Source organism: Limulus polyphemus, unplaced genomic scaffold (assembly GCF_000517525.1).
Source record: "Limulus polyphemus unplaced genomic scaffold, Limulus_polyphemus-2.1.2 Scaffold613, whole genome shotgun sequence".
Lineage (NCBI taxonomy): Eukaryota > Metazoa > Arthropoda > Merostomata > Xiphosura > Limulidae > Limulus > Limulus polyphemus.
The window spans coordinates 295272-307120 of record NW_013666223.1 but is presented as its reverse complement, the minus strand read 5'-3'; the positions used below and the strand labels follow the sequence as shown (position 1 = coordinate 307120).

The 11849-nt window shown below is 33.2% G+C and overlaps 1 protein-coding gene across 3 annotated transcripts in view; it reads left to right on the top strand.

The window, feature by feature from the left end:
* The window catches only part of LOC106459464, a 79438-nt gene extending 74113 nt beyond the window's left edge, over nucleotides 1-5325 (top strand). For all 3 annotated transcript variants that reach the window (XM_022385958.1, XM_013919085.2, XM_022385959.1), the window contains 3 exons: nucleotides 926-1067; nucleotides 4385-4639; nucleotides 5034-5325. In XM_022385958.1, coding sequence (XP_022241666.1) covers nucleotides 926-1067; nucleotides 4385-4639; nucleotides 5034-5203 — 567 coding nt within the window. In that variant the 3' untranslated portion in view covers nucleotides 5204-5325. The remainder of the gene's footprint in view (nucleotides 1-925; nucleotides 1068-4384; nucleotides 4640-5033) is intronic.
* Nucleotides 5326-11849: the final 6524 nt, after the last annotated feature.

The window sequence follows — 11849 nt, the reverse complement described above, 5'->3', positions numbered from 1 at the left end:
TTATTCTTTTATGCTTAACTTCCTATCTTTATAATATAAAACCTCTTCACCAGCATGATACATTTTTGATATTTTTATTTGTTTGTTTAATTTCGGGCAAATTACTCGATGATCATCTGCGCTAGCCGTCCCTAATTTTGAACTGATAATTTAGGCAGCTAGTCAATACCAACCGCCGCCAATTCTTGGACTTCTCCTTACCAAAGAATAGTAACATTATAACGTCCTCACGACTGAAAGGGAGGGCATGTTTGGTGACTGGATTCGAACTCGCGACCTCCTCCCAGATTGCGAGTCAAGTGCCCTCATCATCATTCCAAGCCAGACTTCAGTATTTAAATAAATGTATAAAATGGCTGATACAGATAATAACAGTTGACTAAAACAAGCTTCACGTTTATTCAGATTGTATACTTTCAGTTTAACAACGACTTTAGAATAATAACCTGTTTACGACAATACGTTATCTTTTCATCGTGATCTAAAGATTAGCCGAAACCTTTTCTTGTTGCACAAAGTCTAGCACATTAGATTTGTTTTAACACGCATCGTTGGCGAAATTTTAATCAAATTTCAGAAAATGTGAAATAAATGTACTACACAGCTTATCTGTTGTTGGAGTTGTGACAGAGGTTTATATTTAGATGTCTAATGAAATCTTACCGTTTTTTCTTTGCAAATGTAAAAATCATCTGAAGAACATCACATATAAAACATTGGTTTTCTTATTTTCTGAAGTTACTATTATTATTGTTTTTGAAAATACTGTACATAGGTTTTATTTCCAGATAAAAAAATAGTGGTTCTCCTTGCCATTATAACAGATGCAGAAGTTTTAATTTGACAACTTAATTCTGCTGAATGCTCTAGTATTTTTTATACCTTTGCCTTACTTGGGCATATTACAAATGATTATTTTTTACAGCTCCCATCTGTGGAAGCATTACAAAATAGAGACACAAAGAAAACCAGAGATTTAAACCCTTTGCTTTGTAAACCGGGTATGGATGTAATAGATCCTGGAATTAAAGAGATACTTCAGTCACAGAAGAAGAAGTTTTTCTCTAGTAAGTTTATTTTCTTTCATGATATAGGAGACAGGAAACTGTTGTGAATTGGCAATGTATTGGTTTGTAATGCTAGTTTTTTTACTACATTTACAAGTTGATTATGACGAAATATCGATACAAATTATTGCAGACAGTTCCAGAAACATACGCTTATGTCTTTGAGTTAATTAAAGTGTTTTGTAAAATAATGATTTATGTAATGTAAGATTCTTAGTTTCTACGATATCTAAGTTGGGATGGCAACTTCGCTTCATCTTTAAAAGCATAGTAACGCACGCGTGTAAGTGTTTTGTTTTTAACAACTGTATACTGTCATCAAAGTTTGACAGGTTAATGTGAATCGATCATCTCTCGTTCCGCTTGAGTTAATGGAACATGTATTTGGAACAGAGTAGTAGTGTATACATGTACGACAGCTTTCTCCATCGTGACAACATTACAAACGTAGCACCGAAATCATTTTACTGCATATAAAGAGCATTCATAATCCAACATTATTTTATTTCCGAAATATTTCAGGCGTTATTGTATATCAGCGACACCTTTTATGCCATAGCAATAAAAATGTGAAAGGATGCAAAAATATAAGTAGGTAATAAAAAACAAAGTACTAAATTGATGGTAATTTATTCAGTTTTTGTTAATTTGATTTTCATTTTATTCTACTGCATATTCTTATTAATATTTTAAGTTTTTAGGTGAATATTGATACAAATATTCTACATATCTCTAGAAGATGACTTGAAAATATCATAGACATTTTTTCTCATTAGTTGGACATAAAATACAGTAAGACTTAGTTGTTTTCTGGGATAGATTCCGAAAAACGTAAAACAAAATTAGCAACACACGATGAAGTTGCACACTAGTTAGAGATAAGATATTACGTACTCTTCCACTATTTTCTATATATGTATATCATACATGTATATATGTATATCACGAGTATAGATTTATACTCACAGATATCTTGGTTAATCCTCCCCCCCTTAAGAAACACCAACACCAACAAAACTACATAGTTGAAACTTAGTAAAACGATAGTTACAGATACGAAATATTGCACACTTCTTTTATATTTGAGGCCACAATCTATAATTGCTACATTAATTGTTGTTACAAAACTTTTTTCAAGAAATGCGTCTCTTTGTTTCGTTTGTCAGAACAGCTGTATATTAATAAACAGATTAAACTACACAATTTTATATGAAAAATATTGCATTAAGTTTGAGTTATTGATCAGATGATATATCATTTAAAAATGTATTCATTAAAAATAATTCGTTTTGTTCCCATACCTCAGTGATAATTTTAGGCTTAAGAACATACTGCTTTTGTCTTTAGCAAAAATTTCACATGTTGAGTTATGACGTTACGTATGAACCTACATAAAAACAACAACAACAACAACAACAAAAAAAAAAAACAATTGAAGACGGTCTTTTTGGTATAAGAAAACGGAAACTCTGAAGTTTATATTATATTTGCGATGTTCTACTTCTAAAAAACAAAAGACAACTGAAATAAAAACAGGAGTATTCAATTCAAGGCAGAGCTTCTAACGTTTGTAGTATACATCAAGTGCCCCACAACGAAACATCGACCAATTAAGATAACATTTTAATCTTTATAAGTAAGAACATATTGTTGTAACGCGATCTATCGTTGGGTGGGATCTTTTTTAATTTTTGGTAAAACTAATGCTTGATCCAGTCCACGTAACAATAACTAATAAATATATTTATTTTTAACATTTGCTACAGCCACTTTTACCTGTAGACCTAACTTCGAATACAAAACATTTCAACAGATACTACTGTAACTACTGTAATATTAACACACTGATAACGTTTAACAGAAATTTACTTGGTTAATGATAAGTACACCTAATTCACAAATAAACTTAAAGTTTCCTCGCTTGCCGCTTGAGTAACAGAACAGACGTGGAAAATCTTACTGAACAACGTTTCTGATACTGAACTCTTAAACTCACCGAATATTCAACTGAATTATCAATGAATCTTCACACACACTGATTACTCATATTTATAAACAATGTATCTTTATCTTTGGATACTGCCCGAAATTACTAGATTCTTGATCATCCAAATGACGAGCTCCCCCTCGCAAACAACTAAAAAATTAGAACATTGAAAATATAGCTTACAACAGTATGAACACTTTATTTACTTGGCTATGTTCGTTACTGGGTTGAGTTTCAGTTAAGATCGAAGTAGGTAGCTTTGAACAGAAGCTCAGATTACCATGAAATAATTGAACCATTTTTCACATATTACATTACTGTAGTTACTACTTACTACAAGGACACCAGTGTATCCGGTGGCAGCACCTATAATATATGCTTATTGTTACTATCCATTGTGTCGAGCACCACGTGTTATGACATAATTGACATGAGAACAATCTATCTGGGATCACGCAGAATAATAATATTATCATTATCTTGAGATTATTAAATCAGATGCAACAGATTACAACACTAATATTTATTACTGAATTGAGGAAAAAACAAAGACACCTAAGCTTCATTTATCAACGACCATGATGCCTTTACCGGTCGTTAATAAATGAAGCTTTTGTGAAACGTAAAACTGTCTTTGTTGTTTTCCTCATTTCTGTAAAAATGGAGTTTCACTAAGTATCGACGGTTTCAAGTATCAATATATTAATAGTTATTACTACCAAGCGCCCACTGTATGAGGGCTATACTAGTAACTTATAGTTATTACTACCAAGCGCCCACTGTATGAGGGCTATAATAGTAACTTATACTTATTACTACCAAGTGCCCACTGTATGAGGGCTACACTAGTAACTTATAGTTATTACTACCTAGTGCCCACTGTATGAGGGCTATAATACATTACAAGTGTTATAGTACTAACTTATAGTTATTGCTACCATGAGGTCATTGTATAGCCACTGTACAAGTGTTACATTAATAATTGTAGTTACTACTATCTGATGACAATTTTTATTACCTGGTGCCTACTGTATGAATGTTAAAATACTAACTTGTATTATTAATACCTGGTACCCAGTGTATGAGAGTTATAGTAGTAATTAGTAACTTTTATCTGATAGCTTAAGCTACAAATTTTATGGAAACCATTGGATCTGAAAGGTTGGTAAACATATCTTCTGCTACATTTATTTATACAAAATATTTCGAATGTATTTATCGTATTTGTGCCTGTAAACTAACTTCTAGGTTCTGTTTCTTAGGCTTTCATAATTTCACGAAAAAAGTGTTTTATAATGATTATAACAAACTTTTTTTTGCGTTTCCCTAGGTCAGAAGAGAGATCTAAACCATCGAGACAGAGGACCAGAGGTTATACTCACTCCTCAAAGGACGATGGCTTGTGTTTCCAGTCGACCTAAATGGTCCCCTGCAGTCATCCCCTGCCCAATGTCTTACCTTCCTTCCCCAGCATTGACGGTCACTAGTTCTGTTTCCATGCCTGGACTGAATGGTCTAAGTGTCGGTGAAGAGTGTGAGCTACCTAGAAGTTTGGCTCCGTTGAAAGGAGTTAAAATAAAAACAGGTACTGATGGTTTTTATTTATTGATTTTAGTATGACATCATTCAGATTCCCTGTTATAAATTTTCGTAAATTTGAGTTAGCCCTTTTGAATGCTATCTAACCGTTATATATTACAAACGAACTACAACTTATGATTTAAGAAAAGAAAGTTTATTAAAAGTGGGTAAACTATGAAACTTTTTCTAAAAAAAAAATAAAAAAATCAGTTATTTCAACCAATCATTACAAAATTCGTATATTATTTTTGGTGTAGTCTTAATATATAGCTGTATGAAACCATAATAAAAATACACCCTACTTTTGATAATACTTTATATAAATTTATCTCAAATTATGTAGTAATACTATTTTTGTCTCTAAATATAAAGTAATCTGTTACCATGGGTATTATTAGGTAACTTACTCGCGTCTTCGTCCGTGCAAGATCTCGGAGCACCATCTACAAGTTACGGTTCTAAGCGGGAAGCTAAAGCAACTTCACGGTCGCTCGTGTCTGGAACAAAGTTTGGAAGTAAAGAATCTTTACTGAAGACGAGTAGGTCCTCATCACTGGATTCTGGTTGAATTTCATTTATTACAAGGATATGGATGATATAAGTCTTTGTAAATTGCTTCTAAATATAAAACTTGATGTAAAATATATCTTAAAATATTAATTGTTGTATTTTATTAAACGGAAGTTTCAACTTAGAGAAAATATGTTTATTTGAATTGTTTTTCGAGAATACTCGTGATTGATCTAGATGAATAGAACACTAAAATATTCGGATTTTGATACCTGCAGAGCTTTAAGTTAACAAGATACAAACAATTTAGATGAAATATTCTAGTCAGCATAATAATAAGAGTATAGTCACTTATTTGGAACTATATAAGTTTATTCACAAACAGGAAAATAATCTGAGGTTATTGAAACTCATAAGATAGTTGTTAAAACACTGATCTATTGTTCCTCAATTTTACCTTCACATGCTTATTTTTCGATATGGATTAAAGCTGGGATTCTTCCCCGAGTCTGCCCTGACTTCGAATAACGGACTCGTCCGAAAGCGTGAATGTGACTCGCTTGTTACATAATCTTCGGCCAGACTGTTTGTTTATTTTCTTGTTAAACGCAAAAGTACAAAATGGGCTATCTGTACTGTGCCTACCACGGGTATCGAAAGGCGGTTTTTAACGTTATAAACCTTCATCGGAAAGAAAAGAAGAGAGAGATTGCACCATTCATCTAGCTATGGATATTCAAAGAATTGCACAGTTGATGCACAGGACAGTCAGTACCTTTAAAGTCACTGAGATAGAATATATAATCACTATAAATATACTAATCGTAATCCGAATAGTGTTTAATAATATGCTGAATAGTACGAATCATGTTTACACCCTTCGAAATATTAATTCATTTACATTTTTTTGCCAACAGACTCAGTAGCGCCTGTTTATATTATACAAATGCAGTAATCTTAAACAGCTACAATACTGGTACACATTAGTTTAAGTTTGAGGTTTTTACATCTTTAAGTTTACAGTAATCGTATAATTTTTTTTTCAAGTTAAAAACCGATTTGTATGACAGTAATCAGTGACTCCTGATTAGAGGTTCATCCTCCTCCTTAATACAATCTGAAATGCAGTTTGTTTTCTCCATCTTACAGTACAGATTACCATCCTTGCCAAGCACACCCAACACTGTGGTACTACTAGTAGGTCTAATAAATAAAAAAGTACACTTAATCAATTTAATCAGTTCACAGCATAACAGCTTTTGTCAAACATTTTCCTGACATAAATAGCGTCTCAACCATTATTATGCCCGTTGTATTCCAGCCTACCTAAAGAGTAGGGCCGGGTAAACGCATGTGCTCTGTTTGTTTGTTTGTAATTAAGCACAAAGCTACACAATGGGCTATCTGTGGTCTGCCCACCACTGGTATCGAAACCCGAATTCTAGCGTTGTAAGTCCGCAGACATGCCGCCGTGCCACTGGGGGCGCATGTGCTCTGACCTCCAGGCTTCCACTCACATTGATGGATTTCTAAGTATAGATAAAGAAGGCGAAAATTCGTTTTGTTTTGTTGTTGTTTTAGAGCAAAGATATACTGAACTATCGGGGGACTCCATGCAAAAAAGGTCACAATTAAAACAAGTCACACTGAATGCAAGCAGGTTGTAACTGCAACAAGAAACATCTCAAACCATAGATAACAAGTTTGATTGTTTAAACCAATCACAGATGCTGACAGTGTTGTCTAATTTGCTTTTACCAATACAGTATTTCATTCTTAATAGTTCATTTAATTGGGTTTTGTTTCGCATTATGATAAGGAGTAACTCGCGAATATCAGTAGGGTACGCGTAATAACATCGGTTGGGATTCAATGTTCTGCATTTTTACTATCATACGGGGTCGGATACGGGACGTTTGATAAGGAGAGGGTCTTCCACCAAGTCATGAAACATTTTTCAAAGAAAAACAAAATATTTTCTTTTTTTATTAAGTCTAAAGGTACCTTTACTTAGTAGTCCTTCGCAAAAGGTGGCAGTAGTAGTTGATTATATGATATGAAAGAAAAGTATATGACTGTAGGCGTGGAGCTGTCCCACCTTGTCCAATGAATGGTATAGGAGTGGAGCTGTCCCACCTTGTCCAATGAATGGTATAGGAGTGGAGCTGTCCCACCTTGTCCAATGAATGATATAGGAGTGGAGCTGTCCCGCCTTGTCCAATGAATGGTATAGGAGTGGAGCTGTCCCGCCTTGTCCAATGAATGGTATAGGAGTGGAGCTGTCCCGCCTTTTCCAATAAATTCATTCCCTATAGGACATCTTTTCCTTTGTTACGTAAAAAACAAAACAAAAGAGACATTAAGGGCTGACGTTTTTACAGTCATGAGTGATTTCTCATTGTTTTGTACAGTTTCTCGAGTCGTTTTATACTTTTTATTGATTAATTTGTTTAGTAGGTTTATCATCACTTCATCTTACAAATTGGGGTTAGTTTTCTCCAACACTTCTGGGTCAAGTTTATCAAGTGATTGTACTTCTTCATTAGCGTAACATGTAAATTAGCACGTTATTATCGCTTCCTGTCAACGGCTGGTGCACTTGACAGTTTGTATCTATAATGATAAGAATTGTATCGACATCTCCCTAACAGTATTCTCGTTGGTATGACAATTTTATGTAAAGTACGCGGGAAAAAGCTTTCTACAGAATTTCATACTTGATTACAATTAGGTGACAAGTAACAGTTAATGAAAAGTTTGCAGCAACAGCAACACCGATATCAGGAAAAGAAAACAAATTCAACTTTTGTTCTGTCTTTCATAAATGTTCACAATGTTTTATTGAAACTCAGGTTCGACATTGGTTAACAATGGAAATGTATTTCAGGCATACATTGTTTGATACTAGAATAAGGAAAGCCGTATAGAAACCCAGACAATTTTAAGATATATTATATCGATCTTAATTATTCTTTCACTAACCTCTTAAAGCCCTTTTGTATTCAGTGATTTTTTTTCTGTATGATATTTTTTTTCGGTAACGTAGTAATTTACACCAAAATCTATATACTTCTCAACGTATTATTAAATATTAAGAATTGCACGTCCAGGAATGTATTGTACATATATATTAATGTATGTTTTTAGCGTATCAATGTTTTGAAAGTTTAAATCTGTTTTGATACAAGCGTGAATTATAGCAACAAAATGATTACACTATTGATTACGGGTATGATGTTTCTGAACAAGGCGTGTCAACGACAGACAATGTGAACTTAATGTGGCACAGTTCATGACTTATTTAAGTTGCCCTAATAACGATAAATTGATTTCGCTTTTCTGTCCACGTTCTGAAGACTTTTAAACAGCACATACCACTCCAAAACAACATATTCATTTTTTACACACACAGTTTCTGTTCATTGCATCTCGATCTTATTTCGCCAGTAATATGTTGCCCACTATTCTGAAATTCTAGTTTTTATTTAGAAATAACATAAAAAATTATTAGTTTGAATATTAAAAAAAAGAAGATAATGTTATCAGTGGTGACTGAAGAAGAATACATAATATTAAGATAAACTTAGTGTACTTAGAAAATTTTATATCATATATTACAAATGTACAAGCTATCTTTACTAACATCAATCTGTGTTTTTGTATAGTAGTATGTCACATTGCTATTTTATTGTAATGAGCTTTAAATATATATATTTTAAACAATTGTTTCTCTAAATATGTGTTAAACGTTTGGCCGACAGGAGTTACTGCTGAAGTACTTTTTTATCCAAAAAAATAACTATTCTTGTCATAAGACATCGGTATTAGGCCTGTTATGTTTTTTAACATTACATTTTTTATTCAGTCCTTAAGGTTTTTCAAAAATAAGAAGAGTATATAATAGCATTTCAACACGGAGTTTATACAGGCTAGAATGTGCATGACGCCATATTTAGTGTCCACGAGCGCCACATTCGAAGAAAAGACGAAATATTGTTTTGGCATTTCTATAGTTCTCTAGGATGTATAACTATAAGTCAGTCTTCGTGAAAGTAATGACTCATGTAGTGTCATCGGTATATATATATATATTGACATTAACTAATTCAAAATAATTTCTGCAAACATCTTTATTGCTTTTTAAAGGTAAACAAACTATATAACAACTACATTTACAGTGTTTATCAATGACAAAAGATGCGACTGGTTCTAGATACTAGATCGAATAATGCTAATACTCATAGTGAGACCCTAAGTTATTAGATTGGATTTTACTGATTATTATTTGTTGTATATCATGGACAATGATAGCCTTTAATCTTTCTTTAAATTTCACCTAGCACATTTCTAATAGCCGTCTGTCGTTTCTTGACATTGAAAATAACGAACTGGTCACTACTGTTCATTATAAGTGTACGAATTCTCATTCTTACTTACGTTTTGATTCGTTTCATCCCTCCACCACTTTAAGTTCAACAATCTCTTACCTACAGTTTTTGCGTTTGTAGTGACGATGATGATTTCATCTCCCAGTCTGAAGAAATGACTGTTTTTTTTCCTCTCGGGCCTATCCTAAACGAATCTTATCAAAGGCTTTCTTTAAAGCTAGTCATAAACTTCGTAAGAATACTCTTGAGACATTGTCACAAAAGACGGAATATAATATGCTTACTTTTTTTTCTCTTATCATCCAATTGTGTCTCCTTAAACCACCAAATTTATCAGGGACAACTCTTACATTCTTCAAGCTAATACTGACACTAAGTGTATTTTCACTGAACAACCTGTTATTGCTAACTTAACTAATTATACTCATCCCGACACTCCTCCTGGTTCTTTCCTCCGCAATCGACCGCGATGTGTAACTTGTCAACACATTGACAATCGAATTTTAGTGACGTTTTCCAAAAATCGATTTTACATTAGAAATACTTTTATTTCTTTACCAGAATCCGTTATGTACTGCATGTTTGTGAGCCTTGTACGTTGGTGAGACTAGTCGCCAAATCAGTGACAAAAATTTCGCAAACACAGACGACACATATTAAATCGTAGTCTTGACTTATCAGTCTCAAGACACTTTTCAGACGACAAACACTTCTCACATTTTTTGTTCTAAGATCTACATCAATAGAATTTTATTTACGTGAACGGGAAGAACAATGCCGTATTTATATTCTAGGTACAATTATTCCGCTTGGTTTAAACGAGAAATTTTCTTTTACTTTTGACATCCTCCGACTTTTCCCACTATTACCCCTCACATGTCAGTTTTGTATTTATTTACACCTTTTATTTCTGCTTCTCTTTCACTTGCGTAATATCTTTACAACAATTGATTCGCCAGTATTTTTTCATCACACTTCGCATGTTCTCCTATTGTTAGCTTTTTTTAGTGATATTCGAATGTAGTCTGTATATTCGACTTTAAAAAAAATCATCTGAATTAGAGTTTATACCCAAAGCGTTGCGTCAAATTAAAGTTTTTCTGTGGGGCAGATAAAACAATAATTAACATAGAATTATTTTTAGTAGATTATAGCAACTATACACTCTTTTTGCCAAGCTTTAAAGACCCGCAAGAAACACAAATACTTAGTTGGTGTCTATTTGTATTTGAGTGCTTTTCTTTGTTGTTGCTCTTTTATAATTTCTTAATGAACAATTTAACAGATAGCACAACAAATGTTCGGCATTTGTTGACAATTGTCAAGTTGTTTTATCTTCCAAAATTGTGCGTAAGGAGAAAACAGCTCATTAAAAACAGCATTAAATTCCGCGTATTTCATCCGCACTGTGCCTGCCATTTCTGTTGCCGACGGCGAGTTTCGCTCAATACAGAGCTCAACAGGCCTGCTACGAAACACCAAACGTTTTAATGGTCAGAATACTATATATATTAAGCTATTTGTTATAACAATTGTTTTGGAATAATTACGTAAACGTAAGAGTTTTCAAGGACGAGAAAGTTGTGTAATGGTATTTCAACCACACTATGTCTTCCATATATACTGCTGATATTGATTAGGTCAGTTTTTTTTTTCCTCTGGTAACCAAAGATAACATTTGCTTAATCAATAATATTATAGAAATTAAAAAAGGAAGACGTTAGGCCATGTCAGTAAGTTAGTGCTAGAAGAGAAGACCAAACTCTAAGTGAATGCTAGAATTAAATGAACTTGCTGGTGAGTGAAGACTTTTGTAACGTTATACTTATAAGCTTGGAAACATGATTAAATGAACTTGTTGGTGAGTTAAGATTATTGGAACGTTATACATATAAGCTTAGAAACATGATTAAATGAACTTGTTGGTGAGTTAAGATTATTGGAACGTTATAGGCTTATAAACATGATTTTGTTTGTTTGTTGTCAAGCGCAAAGGTACACAATGGGTTATATGTGTTGTACCCACCAGGAATGGAAACTAGGTTTTTAGCATTATAAGCCTTCATACTTGCTGCTGAGCCATCAGGATGGGGAGGGTTAGCAACGTGAACGAAATCAATATCTTTGTGAATTTAGAATATTTAGGCGAGTGAAAAGGATACACATGCGGGATTGCGACTGTTATTAAATAAACAGCTTATTTTAATACCTGAATAACAGAAGAGAAGACTCCGCAATGTTCTGTTCAGTTGTGGAACTTACAGTAAGTTGTTCTTGTTTAGTTGTTTGTATATTTCAAGTTTACAGTTTTTTTCC